Source organism: Saccopteryx bilineata, chromosome 6 (assembly GCF_036850765.1).
Source record: "Saccopteryx bilineata isolate mSacBil1 chromosome 6, mSacBil1_pri_phased_curated, whole genome shotgun sequence".
NCBI classification, from domain to species: Eukaryota; Metazoa; Chordata; class Mammalia; order Chiroptera; family Emballonuridae; genus Saccopteryx; species Saccopteryx bilineata.
This window is the reverse complement of record NC_089495.1, coordinates 172,234,531-172,261,353: the sequence shown is the minus strand read 5'-3', so window position 1 is coordinate 172,261,353 and position 26,823 is coordinate 172,234,531. Positions and strand designations below refer to the sequence as shown.

General features: G+C 41.5%; 2 protein-coding genes across 2 annotated transcripts; both read left to right on the top strand.

Annotated features, from left to right (window-relative positions):
* Positions 1-809: 809 nt before the first annotated feature.
* SNRPB2 (small nuclear ribonucleoprotein polypeptide B2) lies at positions 810-12,922 on the top strand. Its single transcript, XM_066236751.1, has 7 exons — positions 810-862; positions 2,530-2,619; positions 3,241-3,413; positions 7,629-7,769; positions 8,569-8,619; positions 10,005-10,093; positions 11,172-12,922. Exons 2-7 carry the CDS (start codon positions 2,556-2,558, stop codon positions 11,329-11,331), a joined length of 678 nt encoding a protein of 225 aa, XP_066092848.1. The 5' UTR covers positions 810-862; positions 2,530-2,555; the 3' UTR covers positions 11,332-12,922.
* Positions 12,923-19,960: 7,038 nt separating this feature from the next.
* On the top strand, positions 19,961-22,516 carry OTOR (otoraplin). Its single transcript, XM_066237327.1, has 4 exons — positions 19,961-20,075; positions 20,442-20,581; positions 21,464-21,574; positions 22,386-22,516. Exons 1-4 carry the CDS (start codon positions 19,961-19,963, stop codon positions 22,407-22,409), a joined length of 390 nt encoding a protein of 129 aa, XP_066093424.1. The 3' UTR covers positions 22,410-22,516.
* Positions 22,517-26,823: the final 4,307 nt, after the last annotated feature.

Below are 26,823 nucleotides of genomic sequence, written 5' to 3'. Positions count from 1 at the left end.
TTGAGGCTCAGAGAGAGTAGTTAAAGGGAATAACAAGATTAGATCCCCCTGGACTCATAACAACCTTTTTAGACGATGTTTTACATATATTTGATGAATGCATGCCTGTACTTTTTGGTATTCCTATTCAAGCATAGCCTAAACACCAACTACTCATATTGCCCTAGAACAATCTAGGCATTTTGTGGGGAGATGGGAGGATGGAAAAGATAGAACATTAATGGGTTTTTAGTGAGTTTGGGTTGATGATCTTACAGGTGTCCAGTGTGATTGCCTTTTAAGGTGAGAGAGCCAGATAGACATCAACTACTCTCCTTTGGGGCCTCAAACTGAGCTGCCCCCCTGGGGTACAAGTTTCATCAGTAGAGTGTTGGCGAGTTCCCTCAGAGTCCCAGGAACCAGAGAAGACTTGTGGGGGTACTGAATGTGCTGTTAAACTGGGGGCAGCTACAGTCCAGATAAGGGTGAAACTAGAGCATCTGCCCTGGTAGTGGGCATGGGGTCTGCCCCTGTAAAACCATATAGATTTGGAAGGATGTAAGTGGGCGATGTAAAGTCATGGTGGGGAAAATGAGTCACTGCCCTCCCTCTTCCTTTCACTCCACGGCTCCAAGTTTGTTTCATCCACGGGGTTCCCAGGAAACGCGTCTCTTAACGAATTCCCTCTTCCCACATTTTCTCCGGACCATCCAGGGGTGCGCACGCGCAGAGAGACCCCCGGGTGCAGAACCGGGGCATCGATCGATTCTGTGCTCAGCTTCTTGACTGATCGGCGCTCGATTGAGGCGCCTGGTACCATTACTTCCGGTCTTTGACTGCGTTTCCGGCTCTTGGTCCTTACGGGACAGCGCGCCGAGTTCAGGTGAGTTTGAGTTCGTTCTCTCTCGGTTCTCCCGGCTGCCGGTTGTCGCTTGGCCCAGCGCTCCCTGGTAGAAGCCGGGAGTGTATGAAGCGGTTTTGGGGGGGACGACATGCATCCAGCCCGGGGTTCGCGGAAGGCTCGGCTAGCGGGCGAGGAAGGCATGGGGCTGCCGCCCTGGCCTGGCGAGACCCCCAGACTTAAGAACCCGGTCTTCAGTCGGACGGGTCGGGTCCGGGATCGCGTGGCTGCTTCCTTGGGCTTCGGACCGAGGCTTGGGTTTCGGACTGTGGCTTGGGCACGTGTACCTGTGTCAGGGGAGGAGGAAGGTTCCTGTATACGAAGCGAAGGCTAATAATGTTCCATTTCTTGTGAATTTACAGCTCGCTCTGAGCTTTGGTGTGCCTTCCAGAGACTCCCTTTTGCACTGGGAGGCGACTCCGGGTGCCCCGCACTAGCCCAGGTCACCATGAAACCTCGCAGGAGCCTCCCCTCTGATCTCTCTGCCTTCAGTGTGACCTCTCAGTCATTTCCCTTTGGCTCTCATATTCACGACCTCAGCCGTGTAGGTGTCGGTCAGTGTAGGGGTCGCAAGTGTCAGCAGCCTTGCTGTTCACGTGTTACTCGCTCCAGTACAGCACCTGTCCACAGGTCCTCCTTCCCTTGTCAGTCAGCCTGTGCTCTTCACATACAGTGGGTGAGGTTCTAGGTTTGTGAAGTCAAAGAATATGTGGGATATCCTAGGAAATAAAGTAAGGCAGAATTTGCAACTAAACTGTAAAAAATGAAATAGTGCAGCGAGTGTGAATGAAAATTTCAAGAGACCAGAAGACAGGGGCAGAATTCCCAGACCTGCTGCTTATCAGCTCTATGACCTTGGCAAGTCCCTTAACCTTTAGTAACAGCTACTTTAAGCTATGACAATGACAGCCCAGGGAAGAACTGTGCTGAAACTTACCTCATTTAGTCTTCGGAGTTCTACTGGCTAAATGCTGTTCCCACCATCCCTGTCTTACAGGTGTGGGCCTGAGAGATTAAGGACCTTGCCCCACAGCCAAACAGCTACTAAGAAGCATAGACTGGGTTTGAATTCAGATCTGGCTGGTGCTAGAATCTGAGCTCTTAACTGTCATGTAGTATTGCTCTCTCTGAGCTCCATTCCTTCAAATTGGCAAGAAATAACTTTGGAATTAGGACATTTAGTGATGGTGTATACATTAAGTAATAGATACAGAAGTTCTTTGTAAGTGTACATATGGAGTAGTTCTTAGCAAACTTCATTAATTTTCTGTCAATTCTTACTGGATGTACATTTGCTATTTTTTTTTTTTCATTTTCAAATCTTAGGTTTTAAATTAGAAAAGTTATTAGGCAGATGGAGAAACAGTCACTTGTCATAAGTGAAAGATAAGTATAAAAATAAATGTATTGAATAAGTAATGTTAAAAATCTGGGTAGTACCAGTGCGCCATCAAGTTTTGGTCTCTTTTTGTTTAAAAAAGAGGACTGACAAGAGTTGGGGAGCCCTTAAAGACTACTGTCAAACTGATATTTCTGACAGTTGGGATTGAAAGCGAACTGAAAAGTTAATAACCCTTGTGTTTTGTGTCCTAATGTCATAGTAGTATATGAATTAATCTCCCCTTATAGAATATTTACTGTCTTTTTAGGCTATTTGAACAGTTTAACCCAAAAGATGGATATCAGACCAAACCATACAATTTATATCAACAATATGAATGACAAAATTAAAAAAGAAGGTAAGTGCTTTTTAAAAAGATTTGTTCACAATCAACATGTGTTAAATTATTACCGTCTTGGGGAGGAAGGAAAGGGAGAGGGTGGGGGGAGGGGAGGGGCACAAAGAAAACCAGATAGAAGGTGAGGGAAGACAATTGGACTTTGGGTGATGGGTATGCAACATAATCAAATGTCAAAATAACCTGGAGATGTTTTCTCTGAACATATGTACACTGACTTATCAATGTGACCCCATTAAAATTAATAATAATAAAAAAAAACTAAACTAAAAAAATTATTACTGTCTTAAAAATTGTACTGCTTCAAAATTTGTCATCTAGCCATTTTTTTTCTCAGTGCCTGAAATTTATCCTTATTAAGGGTAAGGAGTTTAAGACTTCTTAAAAATAAAAATGTAAAGGCTGAAAAATTATTGAATCTGTTTTTGTTTATAGATAAATAGTTTCAAATAACTTTAAATCAGTGAGCCAAAGGAAATAGTATGACGTTATTAAAACGTGTAACTTTATGTAAATGAATAAGTGAATGATGAGAGCAGCAGGTAATGCAGTGTCATGTTATGAAGATCTTTGTTATTGTTTCATTCCCAAATAAGTTGTTTCCCGTCTAATTTTACACAGAATTGAAGAGATCCCTGTATGCCCTGTTCTCTCAGTTTGGCCATGTGGTAGATATTGTGGCTTTAAAGACCATGAAGATGAGGGGACAAGCCTTTGTTATATTTAAAGAACTGGGCTCGTCCACAAATGCCTTGAGACAGTTACAAGGATTTCCATTTTATGGTAAACCAATGGTAAGTTGATCTTAGTATTGTGGCTTTAATTTCTGTTAATGGTATAGTATATTTGTAAATATACACTTGAAGGTATAGCTGTTGCTTTCTGCTTTTAATTATGTGTTGGGGAGTTTGGGTTTATTTTTATTTATTTTTATAGAAACAGTAGTAGAGTTTATAATTTACTTAATTTATAGTTCATATGGACAAACAAAACAGATTGAGATGTAGAATATTTTAAAAAATAGTGGCAGTATAGGCAATATTCTAATATCAAAAGAATTCTAAATTAATAATTAATTAGAAGATTAAAAGGAAGCCTCTGTTCATAAACTTGTAAAACAACACGAAATAAAACCATAGGTCAAAGAGGGAATCTAATCTGTTGGATTTAGAGTTTCAAAAATCACCATAGTGAAATACTACATATCAGGAGCTATGCACTCTAGATGAAGCAATGAGCTAATGAAAATACGTAGACTTTTATTCATAGGTCTTATTAATAAATGAAAATGAAATAGTTATGCATGGGAAGTTTTAAGGTCAGGAGTGACATAATGAGATTCACGTTTAGAAGGAAAGTAGGGAACACCAGCAGGCCCGAGGTGTATGTCAGCGGTGGTGGAGGATTGGATCAAGGTAGAGGCAGAGTGTAAACCAGCAGTTCACTTGGAGTGAGTACATAGCACTTCAGGTGTGGGTTCCAAAGTGCTTTTCTGCGGAACTGGAGCGTGAGGGGAAGGGAAGTTGGGGGAAGAGTGGAAGCGATCATTCCCAGGACCCAGGTCCTCGTTCTGGTTCTCTGTTAGTGGTCTAATTCAGAGGTCAGCAAAACTCTAAATAAAGACCAGCTAATAAATATTTTAGGCTTTGTGAGCCATCTAGAGTTACTGTTGCATATTTTGTGTGTGAGAGTTTTTTTTTTAAGTAATTCTTTAAAATTTTTTAATGTCCTGAAGTTCATAGGCCATACAAAAACAGACCAAGGGCTGTAATGGGCTGTAATGCAGACCAGTGATCTAATTCTTTAGTTTACAGAATTGGGCACAGAATGGTTAGTTGCGTGCCTATGTTATACTTATAATCAGTGGCAGCATCAGGACTTGAAAGTTAACTAACAGTATTGTGATTGTTCTTTTCCTGGAGTAGGAGTTAGCCCCTATCTGTAAAGGGCCAGGTAGTGGATACTTTAGGCTTTATGAGCCAGCTACTTACCTGTCTGTATAGCAGGAAAAGCTGCCCTAGATAGTATGTAAATGAATGGGTGTGACTTTGTTTCCTGAAGACCTCATTGGCAAAATCAGTCAGTATTGGCTTTGGTCAGTGGTTTGTAGATCTACACCACAGTACATACTTAATTCAGGAATGGCTTTTCTTGTGAGTTACTAGAGAAAGTTTTCTCCTCATCCTCTGTGCAGCTCTCCTTTTTCCCATCACTTCCCACCTAACTGGACGCAGTCCATGTGGAAAGGTCCATCCCAGAAAACTCATTTTCAGTACATTGGCATTTCCTGAAACCAGCTTATCTCAGTAGTATGAAGAAATAGCATAATTGAGATCTCAGTGGGCAGGATTATAGGTTGGATTTTACATTAGATCTAAAGTTACATTCATGTGAAGGGGCAGTTTTTTTCCTTCGGGAGGATTTTCAGGCCTGTCTTGCTGAGTTGAGATGGCAGGTTTGCATGTGCTTGCTGCTCACGTACAGGAAAGCTGGACATTGTTCGCTGTATTGGGCACCACTTCACCTTGCCAACTAGTTACCGGTAGTTTAAAGCCATGGGAAGAGTCCGCAGACTGATCTTACATTAAAGGTATTTTAGGATGTCCGTTTTTGTCTTCGGGAAGGTAGCACATTCTGCCGAATCTTCAGCATCCTGGAAGAGGGAGCATGTTCTTTGAGCCATCTTGTTTGTACTTGGTTAGGTGTTCCAGTTACTCTTCTGTTTTAACTCTAACATACCAGTCAGAAATGAACAAAATTTGCTATAACTTGGAACTCAGAACAAAATTATTCTCTGTGAGTCAATGACATTTGATCCATTAATATTAAAAATACCTTAATAAAGTAGAATCATCCTAATGACTTCTGTCATGAAACCCTTGACTTAAATGCAAATTTTGCCCCTTGTCAAAGCTGTGGGTGGACTTTTATCCTTTATCCATATTATTCTAGACCAGGGTTTTCAACACTGGCACTTTGACATTTTGAACTGAATAATTTTTTTTATTGTATAGGGCTGGGGTTTTTTATTTGTTTGTTTTAGTGATAGAGACAGAGAGAGGGACAGATAGGGACAAATAGACAGGAAGGGAGAGAGATGAGAAGCATCAATTCTTTGTTGTAGCTCCTTAGTTCATTGATTGCTTTCTCAGATGTGCCTTGACCAGGTGGCTCTAGCTGAGCCAATGACCCCTTGCTCAAGCCAGTAAGTGACCTTGGGTTTCAAGACAGCGACCTTTGGGTTCAAGCCAGCGTCCATGGGGCCATGTCTGTGATCCCACACTCAAGTCAGCAACCCCATGCGCAAGCCAGATTAGCCTGCGCTCATACGGGCGACCTTGGGGTTTCAAACCTGGGTCCTCTGCATCCTAGGCTAATGCTGTATCCACTGCGCCACTGCCCAGTCAGGCAAGGGCTGTTTTGTTAATTGTGAAGCATTTGACAGCATCCCTGACCTCAGCCCCCTACGGGCCATTTTCATGACAACCAACACTGTCCCTAGTTAACAATGCCAACTGTCCCCTGGTGGACAAAATCACTTCTGAGTGAGAACTCCTGGTCTAGAGAAGTCAGCTAAGAGTGATGGCAGAGATTGTCACAGGTAATTGTCAAAAGGACAGACAGTGGAGATCGTTTGGGTCAGGGAAGACAGAAGACACAGGAAGGGTGTAGGGAGGGAATCACTGGACTGAAGTTGGTGGAGTCAGTCTAAGCTGTTGGCCCTCCTTTGGTTAGATGTGACTGCTGAGCCCCGCAGGGCTGCTTGCAGGGATAAGGACACCTGCAGTTGTCTGGCGCAGCAGCCCAGACAAACTGGAGAACGCCAGGTGTTCTGTGGTCGGGGCCTGTTCCCTGCCCTGTTCCCCGCCCGCTTCCCCAGAACGCTCATCTCTAGCTGAGTGAATGGGGAGAAAAGGAAATGCTGTTGGTTTTGACAGACTTCTTGCTTTCAGACCCACACTACCTTAAAATGTCACTTGTTCTCTCCAGATTGAGATTGAATTCTTGCTGTACAGGACAGTTTTGAACAGTAATTTGTTGTGTGTTTTGACTTGTGCTTTGGTCTGCTCAGAGACAGTCTGGTCTGTGGGCTCCTGGGGAGAAATGCTTCCTTGTAGTGGGGCTTGCGGTCTGTGCACCTTAGGTAGCAGGCGTCTTAGGATAGTGATTGTGTTGACCTTAGCTCTGTGATAAAGCTTCAGACAAGGACCTAAATACTACTCACAGTGTGGTAGCCATACTAGTAGGTCACCATCCACTTTGTACTTGTTAGGGGTGCAGTCTCGACCGTACCCAGACTTCCTGGCGGGCTCTGCACTTCTTCTAGCTCTCTTGGTAATTGGAATGCGGAGTAGTTTGTGAAATGCTGTCCTACACCCGTGCTTTTTAGCGCTTGCCTGTTCTTCACCTGTGCTACAGTTTCTGTGGGCTGTGGCCCAGTAAGAATGAACGGTGGCCTGCTTACACAGGCTGGGATGCCACCCTTTTGTTTCCTTCAAAGCATGTTAAGTTTAAGTTGATGCCACTACTAGTCATTTTATTTAAGAATAATCAAATTGAAAAGAAAGCCATTCCCCGTCTTTGCTTCTTTAACTTTGGAAGTAACAAATTCGGAATGACACATTTCACAGCTAATTGACACATTTTGACCCTTCTACTGAGAGTTCCTGTTAAGGGACAGGCAACTTTCCAATGCAGTTTTCTCTGTTCTTTTATTACATGGAGAGAGGCAGTGGTACTGGTATTTCACAGTCATATTTTTCTCATGAAGATCTATGTTTTTTCTTTTCTAATAAGCTCAAGTGTGAATCTAACTTTGTGTAAATTGTGAATCATATGCCACAATTTATTTTCATTTGGCACTCAGTATATTTGACAGGTTTCCTTTAGGGATGGGTTTAAAATGATCTTATAGTGTTTTTGGATAATGAAATTTGAAATATTAATGACTAGGGAAAACAGCCTTTAGCATAATGAAAACTAACTTTTTTTTTCAAATAATTAAACAGCGAATCCAGTATGCAAAAACAGATTCTGATATAATATCTAAAATGCGTGGCACCTTTGCTGACAAAGAAAAGAAAAAAGAAAAGAAAAAAGCTAAAACTGTGGAACAGGCAGCAATGACTGCTAATAAAAAGCCTGGTCAGGTAAGATAGACAAAAGTTCATGTTTTTTTTTTTGGTGTTAAAAATTTAATAGGGATGTCTGCCTTCCCCTTGAGGGATGGTCTTTGAGGCACATGTGTGCACGTGTGCGTTAAAAGGTGGATTTTTAAGAAGTTGGACTGGTTGAATTTTAAAGTTCTAATATTTATGTTTAAACAACAAATTTAAAGGTTAGCCTTTCCATATTGAAATTTATATTTGACAATTTTATTTGAATTTGTATGATATTTAGTTCATCATTCACAGAATGTATCTTTTGGCTTATTTCTCAAGTTCTACTACCTCTAAATAGTACTGTGGATATTATCTTTAATCACGAGTACTCCACTTAAAGCTGCTTTCTTTGAATAATTCAGGAATTCAAAATTTTATATAAAATACCAGATAAAAGTGAAATTATCCTGAAGTAGTTAACTTTTACATTAAACGTGATTAGAAATTAGTTTCACTAAGTATAATGCTTGACTTTTGTCTAATTGATAAAAGAAAAAAGGTAAGAAAAACTGCTCCCTGGTTTTTCTCCTGTGAATTTCTTCATGATTTTAAGACAGAGGTTAAATTTTATGACAACCTTTAAAATTTAGGGCTAGACCTTTCAAAAATACTGGACAAGCTAAGTACATGAATGTTTGAGTCAGAGCTAAGATATAAATTTGTAAGTAAAATTAAATGGAATAAGAAATATGTTTAGTGTTATTTTTATACAGTGATTATAAATATAAACACATGTTTTTTATTAGAGAGATTGAAAATTTTAATTTTCTCTGTTTGTTTTGTTTAGGGAGTACCAAATTCAGCTAATACCCAAGGAAATGCAACACCAAATCCTCAGGTAGTTTTTTCATGTGGTGCTTTAAAATAAAACTTTATATAAAACATTTGCAATAGTATACAACAACCTGCATGTCCTCTAAACACTGAAAATAATTCCATCTGTAAGATATAACATTAAATTATATGATACTTTAATGTAGAAACTCAGAACATTTTAATTTCCTTTAAGAGGGAGAAAAGCAAACCTGACTTTATTCCGTTCTTTACCTAGTGACTCAGTGAGGAAGTCAGAATGACAGATTTTAAACTGAGGGCTGGGAGCAGGCGTTCTTGTTTTCCCCACAGTACACACAGGGCTTTACAGACACTCGCTTGCTCTCGCTGGAGGAACTGGCCAGGCCATGGCTCGTTTGCATTTCAGAGAGCTGAAGGACTAAACCAGCTTTTCTACCAGACTCACACAAAGTTGGTTTCCATTTCCCCTTGTTCTTTCTTCCCAGCACAAATATATTTAAGTCTCTGTATGTGGATGTCTTACAAACTCCATCCCAGATCTTGCTAAAGGCCTGAGAGAGAAGGCTTCAGTCATGTGCTTGTGGTTGCCTCCTGCCACCACCCTAGGTTGCAAGAGTCTTAGAGAATTCCTTGCTGCTCTGAATTTAAGTTATTAGCATTTTCTTATATTACCTACTTTCCTCCTTTGAACTCTGTTAACAGGTATAGTCCAGTTTAGAAATAATAGCACTGAATTTGCTAAACCTCAAGATATGTTTTTAAACTTCACTTTCTTTTTCCCCATGAAATTAGCCTAAAGACAGAAACTTTTTCTTATGTACGGGATGATCACCCTGTAGTACTCCATAACCTCATTGTGGGGTATCAAATATGTAGTTTACCATCTAATAACTGCTTGTTTCTACTTGTAACTTGATGCTGAATATCTCATTTACTTGCAAAAAACATTAGAAGCCACCAAGTAGTGGTTCTTAATTGTCTTAAATGCTGGGAGGTAATAATGCAGAGAATTGAATGTCTGCTTTGCCTGGGTTACTCGCTGAGGGGGTGATGACATTGCTGCCTTCTCTAGTTTTGTTAGGATCTTTAATTATTAATCCAGGTGACAAAATTCTCCAATCACAACTGACTTCCAGATGCTGAAAACTTAAATATTAAAAAATATTGTTAAATACTTAAAAACTGATAAGATTTATGATTTGTCAAATTTGTGTTAGGTGGTATGAATGCCTGCTTTGCGTAGTTACTGTTAGATTTATATTTATTTCTGTGGTATTGTTGGTTTTCAGCTTTAGTGTTGGGTGCAGTAAGATTTCCTAAGCTTTAATACACTGTACAGTGTACCTGTCAAGTTTTTACGTAAGAGCCGAGTGGTTTGCAGTACTTTTTATACTTACTAGCTAACTTTGCCTTTTTTCTTTTTAACAGGTCCCTGATTATCCTCCAAACTATATTTTATTTCTTAATAATTTACCAGAAGAGACTAATGAGATGATGTTATCTATGCTGTTTAATCAGTAAGTTGTTTTTTTTTATTACAATGTCTGTCTTCCAGAATCCTGAGAGCACTTCCATGGGCCTCCTCCTTCTGTGTCTCACACAGCAGTAACTTCTTAAAGGGTCATTGATTTGCTCTGGTGTTGATGAAAAATTGAAGTTATTCTGCAGATTTAACAAATAAAAAGCTAAATTATTATTTTTTTAATTTTTATTTACTTATACAGTGGTACCTTGAGATACGAACAGACCAACATACGAATTTTTTTTTAAGATACAAGATGCGACTCGGTCTGTATTTTTGTTTGAGATCCGAGCGAAATTCCAAGATACGAGTCGTGATTCGGAAAGCTGCTGCTAGTTGGCGCATTGGTGCAGGGGTCCAGTATCGGCAGTTTGATATATGAGTTGACTGACTTACGAGCTCGGTTACAGAATGAATTAAATTTGTATCTCAAGGTACTACTATATTCTTTTCCAAGTGAGAGGAGAGGAAATAGACATACTCCCGCATCACCTTGCCTGGGATCCACCTGGCAACTCCCATCTGGGGCTGATGCTTTCAACCACGCTGTTTTTCGCATCTGAGGCGGAGGCTCCACAGCGCCATCCTCAGCGCCCGGGCCAATGCACTCGAAACAATCGAGCCATGGCTGTGGGAGAGGGAAGAGACAGAGAAGGGGAAGGGGTGGAGAAGCAGATGGGGGGGTGCTTCTCTCATGTGCCCGGATTGGGAACTGAACCTGGTACATCCACATGCTGGGCCGATGCTCTATCACTGAGCCAGCCAGCCAAGGCCTAAATTATTTCTGATGTTTCAATTATTCTAACTTATGAATAAATAGAAAAACAAAGCTTTGATATAGTGACAAAAATACAATTAACTTACATGAGTCCTACAATTCTTTTATGTTGTTAATTATATTTTAATTGTAATGGTATTAAATATATTTTAGGCTCTTTTATCCTACCCAGTATTCTTAGTAGGATATGATACTCTTCAGGAAGTTGCTTAATAAATTTAAACACAGAATAGACATTTATGTATTTACATATATATAAATTATTTGCATATGTATAAATTGTTTTCCTTCATAGGTTCCCTGGTTTCAAGGAAGTACGTTTGGTACCTGGGAGGCATGACATTGCGTTTGTTGAATTTGAAAATGACGGGCAGGCTGGAGCCGCCAGGGATGCTTTACAGGGATTTAAGATCACACCGTCCCATGCCATGAAGATCACCTACGCCAAGAAATAATGTCTGGCATAGTTGTCTCTAAAGGACTCGGTGTTATTTATAACATTTGTTTTGATAAAATTTGGTCAGGTGATTTTAATAGTTGGGGGTAGGAGGAAGTGAAAGTGAAATTTTTATGTAGGTTTTTAAAAATTTCCTTGTCTTTCTTTAGCCTTAGTGAACTATGAAATGTGAAGGCCTTAATTTTGTACAATAAACTTTTATTTGTATTCTATGCATAGTACTTCATTTATTGGCTCACTGTTCTATCATCAAATACTTATGCTAGTCTAGAACACATGTTAAGCTAAATAAAATGCAGCAGGATGATTTTCTAGTATTACTTTGAAGCAGCTAATGTAGAGAAACTGAACCATTTTAATAAAAGCAGAAGAGAATTAGATCAAGGCCTTGATTAGATTTTTCTTAATGTTATTTTTTATGTGTTTAAACTGCCATGCTGCAGTGCCCTTTTTTTTCTTTTTAATGTCTTCTGTTAATGGTAAAAGTGATCGTCCTGCATGTTAGAAGAAAATGAGACCTGGGCAGGGTAAATTTGATCTTCATATTCTTCAAATAAATGAGCATAGTATTTTGCTGGTAGTGGGCATTTCACAAATTTTTTCCTTCAGTGTTTAATTGAATCAAGGCCATTCAGGAATACTTCCTGTTTTCTGGGAAAACAGGCGAAGGAAGGCTGTCTGTAAACATCACATTCTATGCTCTTACCCCTTGAGGCAGGTTGTTTCTGAGGGATACTTGCACGGTTAATAGCGAAGCTCTTTATTGAAAGACATCCGAGGGAAAGATTTGCAATCTACAATCTTTTTTAAGAATGATAAACTGACTGAAAAAGAATAGCCAGTCCTGATTTTGCTATCTTTCTGTAATTTTTAAACACTGATGTTTAAATATTTTCTTTAGCATTTGATTTATACCTCAGGTTACTGATTCAGGCTTGTGCTCGTAAAAGCATGGCTGTCCTTATAGAAGTGGACAATGTTTTGCATGGATAATACATATTAAAGTGACTGATCATTTTTTTATATTCCTATTTTAATATTTCCTTGATCAAAACTTTTCTTTATCACATAACTTTTATTGTATACTTATGAAAAGACTTATGTAGATTATCTTATATAGATTATCACACTACTCTTGTGCATACATATGGAGTAAGAAGCAAAATAATTTGTGTTCCTAAGACTGTCACATTGAGAGTCTGACTCAAGAATAACATTTTTAACCTAGTTGTCAAGTTTTTGTACTTCTCTAAAATTTGACAGTGAATTACTGGGCGAAGGACCATGCTCCTGGGTGTGCCAGCAGTGCCAATTGCTACTAAATTTTCTAACTGCTTACACTGGCTGTCCTTAGCTGGTCTGAACAGAAGGTGTTCATAGACTGGCCCCTTGATGTTAAATCTGCAGATGTTCACAGATGTGAGTGGCTGGTTGAGAGGAAGTAGGTTGTGTGGTGAGTGGCAGAGATGGGGAGGACAGGAAAGGGATTTTGTAAGCCTTTTACGGACTTGTTTATACTCTCTGAAATGTGATTATTAGATGATTTTTTAAATTGAGTTATTTGCATACAATAAAATTCACCCATTGTATATGTTCACATTGATGAGTTCTGGCAAGCGTACAGTCGTGCAATAATAATCATGATGTAGAGTATTCCATCATTCTGCAAAGCTTCCCTGTGTAGTCAGTCTTTCCCCCATTCCCCAACCCGAGGCAACCGCTATGGCTTTCTGTCCCTATGTTGTGCCCTGTAAGGAATGCTTTTGAGGTTCTCTTGCATGTACCAGCAGTTTGCCAGTGGATGGTTGATTGGGTTCTTTGAAAATGAATAAAGTGGCTATGAACATTCACATAGTCTACGTGGACCTATGTTCTGTTAGGAGATATTGAGCAGAGGAGTGGCATCTGATTTACTTTTGAAAGCTTTTTATTTTAATAAAATTTTCAATAGATACAAAAGTTGCCAAAATAGTACACGGAGCTCTCATGAATGTTTCTGAACCACTTGCCAGCGTATTGATCTGATTCCTCATGACCCTTTAATACTTCAGTGTGTATTTCCCATGTAACTGCAGCAAATTCAGGAATTAATGATTAGTGTTACCCAATCCAATTCAAATGCTGATGCCCCAGTAATGGCTCAAGAAACCAATTCAGGCTGATGTGTTGCCCACAGTTGTCATTTCTCTTGAGTCTCCTGTGTCATTTCTCTTGAGTCTCCTGTGTCATTTCTCTTGAGTCTCCTGTCAGTCCCTAACCCTGTCCTTTCATGATCTTTGCCCTAGTCCGAGATTTAGCTTTGTTATCTAGCAGAGCCCAGTCTCTGGAACATTAAAGCTAATTGTTCCAAAGCTTAATTAAAAATACAATTTACAAATATATAATAGCTTCTGAAAAACATTTTCAAGTTGAGAATGAAGAAATAGGTATGTATATAACATATATTCAAATACGAGTTAGCTTTAAACCCCATCGGGTCCACACTCAGCAACATCAGCCCTCTTAGTTTCTTTAGAGTCTGGTAGATCTACCGGACTGTTTCCCAGTGGGGTCGGGGATGGAAATGTCCATTGCTTTCCGAACTCCGTACATATAGACGACATCACCTGGAGTTAGTGGCTGTGCAGGTTGTTTAAGATTATTGGTCACTTGTTCTGCGAGATGCATTTCTCTGTGCGGGAGACAGATCGATCATGTTGGGCGAGGGTCTGGTGCCCAGCGCTTGTTCAGGGCTTCCTGGAGCTCATCGAGCAATTTGGTGGTTTCATCAAGTTTCCTCTGGAACACTTCAGCTTCTTCAGAGTCAAAAACTTCAACAGGAGCCCCAAAGTTTGCTACTGCTTCCTGTGCCATGAGCCTGTCCCAGCTACTGGAGTCTAACTGCTCCGCTGGCTCCACTTCTGGAATCTCTGTTTCTTTGGCTGGGTAAAGTGTTCTAGTCTGGACTTCAAGTGATGACGTCTTCAGTTCTTGCAGGGTTCTAGAATGTCCTCCTTTTGTTAAAACATCCGATAGACTCTGCTGGTGACATGCTGGTAGTCTTGGCATGTGGCTAGAAACTCGTGGCTGCCCGTGGGTCTTTTCCCTACAACTGTCTCATCAGTTGATTCAACGTTTCCGGAAGCAGTGTCTGTTCCACTGGTTTGGCTGGAGGGCCCTCCGGAGGCTTTCCCGGAGGCAGGTTTGGCTGGAGGGCTCTCCATAGGCTTTCCCGGAGGCAAGTGTAGTCTCACAGGGCTGCCCTGGAGACCTTTTCTGCCTCTGCTTCCACCACATGGTTGCGATCTCGCTTCTTTCTGTCCTCCAAGCGTCAGGCATTTCTCCCCTTGTCTTGCACTGGAACTTGCTTCTTGCCTTTCTTCCTCTTTTTGTGCCTTCTGTCCTTGTGTTTGTCATGATTGTTCGTGCCTTCCAAGAGGCTTTGCTGGGGCTGCAGATGGACAGCTTGGGGTCTTTGTCCCCTCCCACATTGAGGACCAGCTTCAAGGGCTGCTTTTACTCCTCATAGAGGTAGGTTTGTGTGACTTGTACTTCTTGCCCATGTCTGTCCAGGCCCTGCGGAGTCTCAGGTCAGGGCTTGGTGAGTGAGGACAAAGCGGGGTCCATGAGAGGTAGCCAGAGCCCTTCATGATCTTAATTTAGAGATATCTGTACATACCTGGACATTTCTATACAATTTCACTAAAAATGATGTATTTGCACCAGTACTTTTTTTTGCAATCCAACTGCACCTTTATTCTAGCCCTCGCCTTTACTCCTAACTTCTCCACCAGTCCCATTGACCTCAGTACATTTACTTACTCGCTCACTTTTACTCCTAACTTCTCCACCAGTCCCATTGACCTCAGTACATTTACTTACTCGCTCACCTTTACTCCTAACTTCTCCACCAGTCCCATTGACCTCAGTACATTTACTTACTCTCTCATCTTTACTCCTAACTTCTCCACCAGTCCCATTGACCTCAGTACATTTACTTACTCGTTCATCTTTACTCCTAACTTCTCCACCAGTCCCATTGACCTCAGTACATTTACTTACTCACTCATCTTTACTCCTAACTTCTCCACCAGTCCCATTGACCTCAGTACATTTACTTACTCGCTCATCTTTACTCCTAACTTCTCCACCAGTCCCATTGACCTCAGTACATTTACTTACTCTCTCATCTTTACTCCTAACTTCTCTACCAGTCCCATTGACCTCAGTACATTTACTTACTCGCTCGCCTTTACTCCTAACTTCTCCACCAGTCCCATTGACCTCAGTACATTTACTTACTCGCTCATCTTTACTCCTAACTTCTCCACCAGTCCCATTGACCTCAGTACATTTACTTACTCGCTCATCTTTACTCCTAACTTCTCCACCAGTCCCATTGACCTCAGTACATTTACTTACTCGCTCATCTTTACTCCTAACTTCTCCACCAGTCCCATTGACCTCAGTACATTTACTTACTCGCTCGCCTTTACTCCTAACTTCTCCACCAGTCCCATTGACCTCAGTACATTTACTTACTCGCTCGCCTTTACTCCTAACTTCTCCACCAGTCCCATTGACCTCAGTACATTTACTTACTCGCTCGCCTTTACTCCTAACTTCTCCACCAGTCCCATTGACCTCAGTACATTTACTTACTCGCTCGCCTTTACTCCTAACTTCTCCACCAGTCCCATTGACCTCAGTACATTTACTTACTCGCTCAAATCTCCCTCTAGGTGAGCAAACTTTAGAAAATGGGGCTACAAGAGCGAGGAAGGAGAAGGAAAAGGAGCTAACTATTCTTTGAAGAAGACTTGCTCAGACGAGGCCCTTTGGACCTTCCTTGCCCATCTGTTGGAGGAGGAGTTGCCAGGAGTATTTGGAGGGAGTGGATGTTGCTCTTTGCATCTAAGATAGGGGTTCTCAACTTTGAATTCAACTTTCAACTTTGGCTGCATATTAGGATCATCTGGGAAACATTCTTAAACATTCTCTAATCTGCACTCCATATCCATTAAATCTCAGTCTCTAGGGGTGAAACCCAGTCATCAATATTTTTTAAGCTCCCAGATAATTCCAGTGTGAGTCAAGGTTAAGAAAGAACTAACAAAGCAGATTTCTACCTTACAAAGAATTTTATAATGATTAGAGCATTATTTCAGATTGTGTTTTTCAAAGGCAGTATACTGATAAATAGAAGATCATGTAAAAACAGAAATTTGTGAGAGGCTCACATCTCCATTTTAAACTTTAAGGCTTAAAGTGTTTTCTGTCTAGATGTTTAATAAACATTCTCTCTTTTGAAAATACTGTATATCCAGCAAAGACCTAATGAAAAATGTGGAGCGCTGGCTAAAACTTTTTGCTTTATTTGATTTGCCCTCGAGCAATACTTCTCAAACTTTAATGTTGATACGATCCCCTTGCATATCTTGTAACAATGCCGATTCAGGTGTAGCAGGTATGGGGTGAGGTCTGAGAGACTTTATTTCTATGAAGTGATGCCACAGTTGCTGGTCTGAGGGCCACGCTTTGGTGCCCAATCCCGAGTCTCTGGGCTAATAATTTAGCCAGTGAGTATTAATTTGGGGGGAATGAGCCTTTTTTCAAATCTGACAAAACTTAAAGACTGTCACCAGAAAAAACATGGGCATGTGCATGTATACACCTAAGCATACTGTTTCCGGGGAATCATGCATTTATTCCAAGGGTCAGGAACCTTTTTGGCTGAGAGAGCCATGAATGCCACATATTTTAAAATGTAATTCTGTGAGAGCCATACAATGACCCGTGTACATTACTCATTATCCAATAAAAATTCGGTGTTGTCCCGGAGGACAGCTGTGATTGGCTCCAGCCACTCGCAAGCATGAACATGAGCAGTAGAAAATGAATGGATTGTAATACATGAGAATGTTTTATATTTTTAACAATATTTTTTAAATTAAAGATTTGTCTGCAAGCCAGATGCAGCCATCAAAAGAGCCACATCTGGCTCACGAGCCATAGGTTCCCGACCTCTGATTTATTCAATGAATACTTATTCATGAGCACCACGTATTTTCCTGGGTGCTGATTATAGAGTGATAGACAAGACAGACAAGATCCCCACCTTGTGGAGCTTTGATTGTAGGGAGCTTTGATTATTTACCAAGTAAATAAGCAAGGCATGTTACATAGTGATCACTGCAATAAGGCAGCATACCATGGTCACGTGATGCACAGATTGGATTGGAGGAGTGCAGGCAGTGGTCTGGATCTGATCAGTCTGTGGAGACATCTTGGCCAGAAACCTGAATGCCAGTATCTGCAGGGAAAGCGTCCCAGGCAACAAGCTCAGAGGTCTGAAGTGGAAATGAGCCCAGCGTTCACAAAAGACAGAGCAGCTGGTATGGCGGGCACAGAGGAAGTGAGGGAGACAGGACAGGAGGTGACTTCAGAGGGGCAGATGCCAGATCACTCAGAACCTTGTAGGTTATGACAAGGAGACTGCTTCCAACCCATTTACTTGCCCAAACCTATTTTTAGACCCTAAGGGATCCATAGTCTCCATTTTAAGAACTCTAGACGCTGATGCTAATTTAGAAACAGAAGGAAAAAAAATGTTTTTTGGAGATAAAAGGCTCAGAGAACACATCTGAAAATCCAGAGGAAGGAGGTTAGCAAGCTCAGGACACTTTTTGGACCCCAGATGGACAGTGTCTTGAGCATAGCCACCAGGTACAACTGCTTGCTGATTATTGCAAATTGAAGTTCCTATTTGTGAGCAAAATCTATGCTCCCAGGAGGCATGGGATTTCTTTTCTTTAGTTTTTCACCTTCCAATGGCCAATAGTGGCTTTGTGTTAGCATCAGCCTTACTTTGCTGAGTTGTGAAAGCTTGGATGTGGCTCTACTCAACATTTTGCTCTGCTTTGGGGAACCTGTATACGGTATGGCAATCTGGCTGCACAATCTCTGGTTTTTAAAGTGCCTGTCACATGCAGTTGTCTTTTAATGCCCTGTGTTAAGGGCTGGCTTGAGACTATAACAGAATGTAAAACAGCTGCCCCATCAGGATTAAGAAGGTTTAATTAATGCTTTTTCCAGAGATCCTCTTAAATCCCTAGATTATACAAAGAAAGATTCACTGCATTCTGATTTCTAATTCATTCTTTTTTTGAAATGAATTTGAAAATCCTAATTCTAATTTGACGGCAGATGAATGGAAATAGCACTGACCACAATCCTGCTGGGAAACCTTTAGATTGAGTGGTTAAGAAAGCAGTTCTGGCCTTTGCTGGGCCTCAGTTTCCTCATCTATAAAGAAAGTATTGAATTAAACAAGCTTCCAAACCAGCACCAGCTGTATAAAAGATCCTCCCCTGAAAATAACACTCTCTTCCACCACCCACACACAAACAAAACAATATAACTTTATTACACACACACACACACACACACACACATCAATTGATCAATTTTTTAAATGATACTGTAAGTGTATTTTGCTTCACCAGTTTCTCCCTTGGAAAACTATTTTGTACACAACTATATTTTAAGTTGAATGCTTGGCCCTTGTTTTGTGAGGTGACTGCATTTGGGGGAGAAAGAAAGAGGCACTGCTCTGAAACCTCATCATCCACCAAGTGGACAATGCACCTTGACAGGGGCCACTGTTCTAGACACAGTGTGTGTCTGTGAGTTATGAGGGAGACGCCAGCCCCAACCCTCTATAAGAAGTAGCAACTTATTCTGTCTCTTCTAATAGAAAGTACATCTATGCAGCCAGGGCCCTTTTTATTCACTGCTGTCTCTCTAGTGCCTACAACAGTGCCTTGCACATAGTAGGTGCTCAGTAAGTATTTGCTGAATAGATGGAGCCCGGTGTTAGTGCTTCAACTTTGGTGGCTTCCAGCAGTGCCGGGAGCAGGGAAGGGGAGGGGGTGTAACATGAACCTCCAGCTTTACTCCCTTCTTTAGGATTCATGATCCTTGAACATTTTGAGACTGAATTTCAAAAGTCCCAGAGAAAGTAGGTAGACAAAAGATGGTTTTATTTTTCTCAACCCTCCTATTCCTTCCTGTCCCTGTGAGTAGGGTTTGACTATGACGAGTGTGTTACAATCCATGTCTGCTCAAAGACAGACACGATTTCTAAGAATCCTGTCATGACTTGTAAGCTTACGCATCCTTTATTTAAATTCAGCTATTTAATTGGACTTGTATAAATCAAAATCATTTGTACTAAAGATAAACAGATCTCATATCTTCAACAGATTCCTACAGTTAGCACATTTTTTGCTCATAAGCTGGAAGACTATGAGAGTTGAACTAAAAAGTTTTAAAAGATTTAAAATTCCCATAAGTCTTTCAGTAATGCCCCTGCTGATGCAAACCACAAGCTAACGTGGCTTCCACAATGGTGGACCATTTGGAAATCATTTGTGTATAAAAAAGACATAGAATTCGAGTCTCTTTTAGAAAATCAGATGCTAAATAGCCCCTGGAGCCCAGGAGCTGTTATGAAAGAAAGCAGAGGCACCTTCCCATTGGCCAGGGGGGTTTACCCAGATGTCTGGCTTTCACATAAAAGACAGGAACCACTGAAGTCAGTTTCCACTTGCACTCAAAGGGCAATAGTATAAACAGCAAAAGAGGAGATGGCAAGACTATTGTTACTTTTCCTTCCAGGTCTTGTGGCCATAGGTGCCGTTCATGGAATATTTATGGACAAACTTGCTTCCAAGAAGCTCTGTGCAGATGACGAGTGTGTCTGTAAGAATGTTTTAAATGCCTTTTATTATCTTTCTATTAAATAATTGAAAAACTGTCCACGAAGAGCATAAAGCCTAATTGTTCTTTGAAGCAAATCTTCTTTATGTGTCTGTGCTTGGCGTTCTTGCTCCGGGACTGTACCTCCACAGTGTTATCGTAGAAAATTCACTTGGCTAAGATTCTGTTGGATGCGGCTTTAATGTTTTGGCTTTCTTAATCTTTTTGAACTGAACAGGAGCTGTGAACAGGGGGGTATTAGTCACTTTGATTTTCTAGTTTTCTGATCCGCTCTGCCTTTTTACTGTTTTACAGCCCTGGAGCCTAAAAGATAGTCATTCAATTTTTTTTTTTTCTTTTCCATTCCAGATACTATTTCTCTGGCCAGAGCTCAAGAAGATTATAATGCCCCGGACTGTAGATTTATTAACGTTAAACAAGGGCAGCAGATCTATGTTTACTCAAAGCTGGTAAAAGAGCATGGAGCTGGAGAGTTTTGGGCTGGCAGTGTAAGATGCGATTATTAAACACATGCACAGATCTCAACATATATTGGCTCCTAATGTTTTCTCTATTACCTATCTTCAGTATGTTTTAATATTTAAAAATAACTGTTAAGGTCAATGTAGAGATTGCAAATGCAAGAATGAAAATTCATGTGCAATTGCTTTTATTGCATTTTGAAGAAACGATGAAAATTTTATAACAAAACTCAATGTAGGTTTATGCGATGATTTGGCAGGAAAAGTTAGTCAAATACACAGGAGCCAGAATATCCCAAAGAGTTTGAAACTCATTCAAAACTGTTTAAGGGGATTTGCCAAGTAAAGGCATGTATGTTGGCAGTCAGTCTATGTTCCAATATTTTTAAGGAAACTTCATCCTCCTCTTTAATTCCTAAGAATCTCCTTTTTCTTTAAACCTGTAGGATGGGTGGGTCCTGGGGAAGGAGAGGCAGGACTGACTACTGTCCTCATCTGCAGCTCCACAGCTCGAGTAATGAAGAATGAAACCTGAAACTCACTCAAATATCTATTCATTTAAATTTTAAAAAATTGAGAAATATGAGTCCTTTAGAACAAAAGTGCCCATTGACTTTAAAAAATTTACTGATTTTATTTATTTATGGTTCCAAAAAATTTTTAGGCAGCTCATAGGATTGCATAAAATCAAAGAATGCTTAAGTAAGTAGTCAGACCAGTTAAGACTGGGCCACAGGAGAAGAGATACACAGTTTCTGTGGGTTGACTCAGTGGCTATAAGCAAACTTCAAATTTAGGTCTGAGCCCCCTCCCTCCCCCCAAAAAAACCCAGAGTGAGAAGGAGGCACTGGAAGTTATGTTATTCGCATTGACAGCTTTCCCTTGACTGTTCCGCTTCTGGGCATGCAGGTGTATGGCGACCAGCATGAGGACGAGATGGGAACGGTGGGCTATTTCCCCAGAAACCTGGTGGAGGAGCAACACGTGTACCAGGAAGCCACCAAGGAAGTCCCGACCACGGTAAGTGTCTCAGAGGTGGCCAGAGAAAGACTTTGATCTTGGGATAATGAAGGCTGGTGTTTAAAATGCATCTTGTAACTTGTAAGATATATGCAGCAAACCCCCCAATTTCCAGGGGGACTTCTGAGACAGTGAGATTCCGGAGAGCATTCATACCTACGATCAGTGTTGAAAGAGTATTGATCTTTCTCCATTGACCTCCCTTTTGGTTTAGATGGAAGTTATTCATGTCACAAAGAAACCAAAGTAGTATCATCATCTGACTGTTACTGATGGTTACATACTTATTTGCTAGACACTTGGGCTGGGGAAAAAAATACCACCTGTATCTGATAAAATCAAAACATTCTGGAAAAATCTTTAAATGCCTTCTAGATAGACTCCAATTACGTATGAAAAAAGTTGCACTCTTTCCAATGTCCTGGGGTCTTGTAAACCCAGGACAGAAATAAAAGATCCCCTTTGAGCTATTCTGCAAGGTAGTTATTTTGAAGCTATTCTCCTGGAGCTAACTGCTGTGCTAAATGGCTTCACAGCATTGCCCAACCTACACAAATGTGGCTTGCTTGTCCTCACCTCTTAGCATTGAGCTTGAATGTGCCCAATAACTGTAATTCAAAGTGTATTTGAGAACCTTCATTTTAAATATTTTTTTTTTTACTTAAAGTGAAAATTATATCATAACCTTTGGGTTCAACCTTTACTTATTCTAAGTCCAAATTAACCTTCCATTACATATGATTTTAGATAAAGAACTTACATCTGTTTTCTGGCCCCTGTTCAGGTCAATTTCTTTTTTTTTTTCCCCCAGGATATTGACTTTTTCTGCGAATAAGAAATTAGACAAATCTACAAATAGAAAGAAAACACCAAAATGAAGGAAAAAACTCCCAAATATGTGTCTCTTATTTCTGACCCTTGTTTCCAGGGTTTGTTTCTAGATAGGAGGGTTGGGGTTTGGGGCCGCCAGTGGCCGCGAAGGAAGGGCTTCATTCAACTCCGCCTCGTGTTCAGCTGGCCTGGTTCTCAGCGCGAGCTTTGGCTCAGGTGGGTGACTGAAAGCAGAGAATTAACAAGGGAATGCATAGAGAAGAGGGTTTATTTGTAGTTATTTCTAAATAGTAATTCTTCCCAGCTCTTTGATTCCCTGTATAAGCTTGGTAGACCACGCAGGTCTTCCATTTGGACATGATGTTTTCTACATATTTATGTCTCTGGTAAATCAGTTGTTATAACGTCTCCAAAGGGGCTGTATAATCCAGGAGTATTCTAGTATTCTAGGACTATTGTTAGTCTTAACAGTCGATGGCTTTGGGATGTGAAGCTATTGAGGAGGGAGAGCTATTTGGGCTCACGAACATTTGGACTATACTTTTAAATTTCTCCTTTTAAAAAGTCTCAGAAATGATTTCAATTGTAGAATTTTACCCTCTGAATGAACAATTTACCTCTCTCCAAGTTTTAAATAAGTATGTGTATATATAGTGGGAATGGGACAGTTTATAAAATATTTTCAATAAAATAGTTTCCCCTTGCTATGAGGTATCACTGGATGTTATTCAAGCTGCCAGTGAATAGACACAGAAAAACAAACTTGAGGGTTATATTCTCCCCTTCTGTTTCAACTCTGACTTTCCTCTTCCTGTGCCAATTCCCCAGTCAATGGTGCTGCGTTGAGGAAGTCTGGGGAGGGATGCGGGCTTCATGGTTCCAAAGGACCCATACGTTTTTCTAGATTTAACTGTAAACCTGCTTTGATTTTGTATTACTATGTAATTCTTTTGATGCAGTATGAGTGTTTGTTTGTTTATAAGTAATTAAAATGCCTGTACTACATTCAAAAACAATTCACAATTTCTGAGTTCAAATATTTTAAAAAATTGTTTTTTCCTTGGAACATAGCAAGTTGGTGGGGAGCTTGGGGACGGGGCTTGTTCCTCAGTGTTCTGTGGTCTGTTCATCTGTCAACTGTGAAGAGGAGGCCATGCAGAGCCTGGAGACGTAGACCCCAGGGTCATATCTGTGTTTACTGTGACTTTGGGTGAATATGATTTTTTGCCAAATTCTTATGGAGTGCAGTGAATAAATGGTACGAAAACAAAACAAAAAACCAAAACAAAAAATAAGACAAAACAACAGCAACAGCAACCACCACCACAAAATACCTAAAAACTCAAACCCACTAGTTTGTTTCTATCTCACTTTATTCCGTTACAAGTTCAGGTAGCACATAGGGCTGTCAGCACACTTTTAAGGGAAGGAGCGTAAATTCTACCTCTGTCTCTTCTGTCTCTCACTTGCTGGCTCCCCGATTCAGACACCTGGTCAGCCCCGAGACACCCAGAAGCTCTGTGCGCTCTTCTGTCCTGCAGGCCCATCTCTCTGGCCTTGTGCCCCTGGACTCACTCCCCAAGGACCGGGCTTCGGGGAGCGGATTCCCTGCTTGCCGCAGTCAGTGCCTTCCCACCAGGACTGATTCCTACCGAGAGAAAGGGCCTGAGTGGTGGAGAGATGAGGGTTTGGGGAGCCACGAGGCCTCTGTGACCCATACTTGGGGAATTTTCCTTTCTCCCTTCTTTCCTTCTTTCTTTTTCTACTGACAGCAAGGACATCGTAACAACCCTGAGAGGCTGTCAACCACTGACACTGTTGGTTCAGAATCTCAGGAGTTCCCTGGGTTAAATCTGAAACTGGTCCCTGTACCCAGAGGGCAAGGAGAGTGGGAAGAAAGAGGCAGCCCCCCCCCCCCAGATTGGTAGATGGCAGGGTAAGAAGTGAGGGGACTTGCATACGAGGCCACCAGACTCTGAGCCTGACGGAGTCCAGCAGCGGTTTTTGCATCACCCACCCCTCACCCGAGATGCATGCAGACATGTATTGCTTCTCTTGTTTGCTTGCTGAGGAGACATTCATCCCTCATGGACCCGATGCAATACAGGGAATTTAAGCTCATTTGTGTGTGTATTTAAACAAGTCTCTGGAGGGCGTGGATATTTCAACTCTGAGTGGAGAGAAGAAACAGGAGTTAGCAGTAAGAAGAAAATCTCATTTCTTCAACTATCACCTCATCCATCTGAAATGGTGGGAAAAAAAAATGAGAGAAAAAAATTACACAAGCTAATACTATTCCACGCTCTACCCTTGAAATGCAATTTTCATGTCTTAAAGGGCTTCCTGAGCTCTGGTGTCTTCTAAGCTGTGTCCCTTACAAATACCAGGGTCTGTCAGTAACTCAATCAGAAAATGACACTGATCTACACGCTTTCTATAACTACCCTCTAACCCATCATTAACGGAGACAGAGAATGCTCTCAACCCATGATTTAAATATTTTTTCTAAATGGAAATGACTTTTCTGTCACACGTGAGCAATGGTTTTAATCATTTTTCTCAAGCCGATGCTATGCTAAATAAAGCCAGTGTGTTTGGGAGGTCAAAAATGAGGTGCTGCTACTAATGTCCCCCCTCCTTTCCCGTCTCATGTCCCTTGTTATCCCTCCTCTGCTCTTTTCCTTCACCGTGTGAATTTCTTCTGGACAGATGGACCAGTCGAACTGGGGAGGTTAATTTGTTTAAGCAATCCTCTGTCAAGCTGGAAAAAAAACAAAGCAAAAATTTTTTTTCCTTGTTCCTTCTCCTTTCCTCTGCCTCTGATTTATGGGTCTTTTTATCTGCTTCTATATTTAATTTTTTTTTTTAAATTTTAGTGAAAGGAGGGGAGGCAGAAACAGACTACTGCATGAGCCCCAACTGGGATCCACCCGGCAAGCCCACTAGGGGGCGATGCTCTGCCCATCTGGGGTCCTTGCTCCCTTACAACCGGAGCTATTTTTTTTTTAGCTCCTGAGGTGGAGGCCCTGGAGCCATCCTTAACACCTGGGGTCAACTCACTCCATTGAGCCATGGCTACAGGAGGGGAGAAGAGAGAGAATGAAAGAAGAGAGAGGGGGAGGGGTGAAGCAGATGGGCACTTCCTCTGTGCATCCTGACCAGAATTGAACCTGGGACTTCCACATGCCAGGCTGACGCTCTACCACTGAGCCAATTGGCCAGGGCTGCTTCTGTATTTTATTTTATTTTTGTCTTAAGTTACTACTATTCATGCCACCACAAATAGAGTTTTAAACAAAGCTCGAGTCTTGACTCCCAGGGACCACCAGCAGACACAGTAGTTCCTGGGAAGCAGCCTCAGCCACGCCCAGAGGGTCAGGAGGCAGAAGGGGCCAAAAGGCAGACTCTCAGTGCTGGTCTGTCCTGCTGGGGCCACGCTAGGTGACTCGTGTGCCCAAATCCCATTGATGTCTGAAGCAGAGAGGAAGATGATCATGGAGGAAAGGGACCAGTGACTTCTGAGCATGAACTGCAGAGCAGTGTCTTAGATGAGGCTCCCAGAAGCAGACCCTGAGATGGCAATTTAGGTACCGTGGTTTATGGAAGGATGACTCCCAGGGAAAACAGGATGGGCGAGAGGAGCAGCAGGGCTGGTCAGCCAGGGTGCAACCTCGGGCAACTCTGAGGTCAGCAAGGGTGCAACCCTTCAGTGCTGGTTTCCGCCTGATCCCACCGGGGCCTCAGCGGGCAGTACGTTACATCTCAGAGGCTGTCTGGCTCGAGTCCAGGAAGCTGAGCTCCTCTGGCCTGTTGGTCATTGATGAGGATTGCCAAGGGGAACATCATCTCCAGGCAGTTCTGACCCTCTCTACATACGGGGAAAGCAGACTTGAATTGGCTGTAGGTACTGAGGGTGCATGATGACACTAAAAGGTCATTCAAGGGCATGGGGGGGCGGGAGCAGAGCACTGCCTTTATCTGCTAGCCCGTCTGTGCACAAGGTGCTGTTCATTCGGTTGCCCTTCCCAGCAATTTGTGAACAAGCATAGCCCTACCATAACCTTCATGGGACACGTGGAGGCTAGTCCTGTCTCACATTTCCTCCTAGAACAGTTTCCATGGGCCCGAAACCTGTGATGGGAAAGTTAGCTGTAGTAAGAAACTTCAGTGGGACCAGGGTGACATCCAGTGGTCAACTTGCACTCTGGCACGCAGAGAAACATTTCCCAACTTGAGTCAGCAACCCAGGGTGTGAGCAGCCTTTGTAGCATTTAGATTCATTAATATCAGGGCTGCCTCTTCAGGTGGACTCTACGTACCTCACCCCTCCCCTCCAACACACACAATCTTAAAATATGCCTGTCACATGGCATAGAGAGGGCTATTAATATACCTTTATTGCTGACCTTCAAACAAAT

Bases quoted from the DNA above. Each gene is read 5' to 3' on its own strand.
- SNRPB2 (XM_066236751.1), top strand. From the start codon at position 2,556: ATGGATATCAGACCAAACCATACAATTTATATCAACAATATGAATGAC. The intron at 2,620-3,240 runs GTAAGTGCTTTT...AATTTTACACAG, and splicing joins TGACAAAATTAAAAAAGAAG to AATTGAAGAGATCCCTGTAT. The intron at 10,094-11,171 runs GTAAGTTGTTTT...TTTCCTTCATAG, and splicing joins TTATCTATGCTGTTTAATCA to GTTCCCTGGTTTCAAGGAAG.
- OTOR (XM_066237327.1), top strand. From the start codon at position 19,961: ATGGCAAGACTATTGTTACTTTTCCTTCCAGGTCTTGTGGCCATAGGT. The intron at 20,076-20,441 runs GTAAGAATGTTT...TTTCCATTCCAG, and splicing joins TGCAGATGACGAGTGTGTCT to ATACTATTTCTCTGGCCAGA. The intron at 20,582-21,463 runs GTAAGATGCGAT...CTGGGCATGCAG, and splicing joins GAGAGTTTTGGGCTGGCAGT to GTGTATGGCGACCAGCATGA.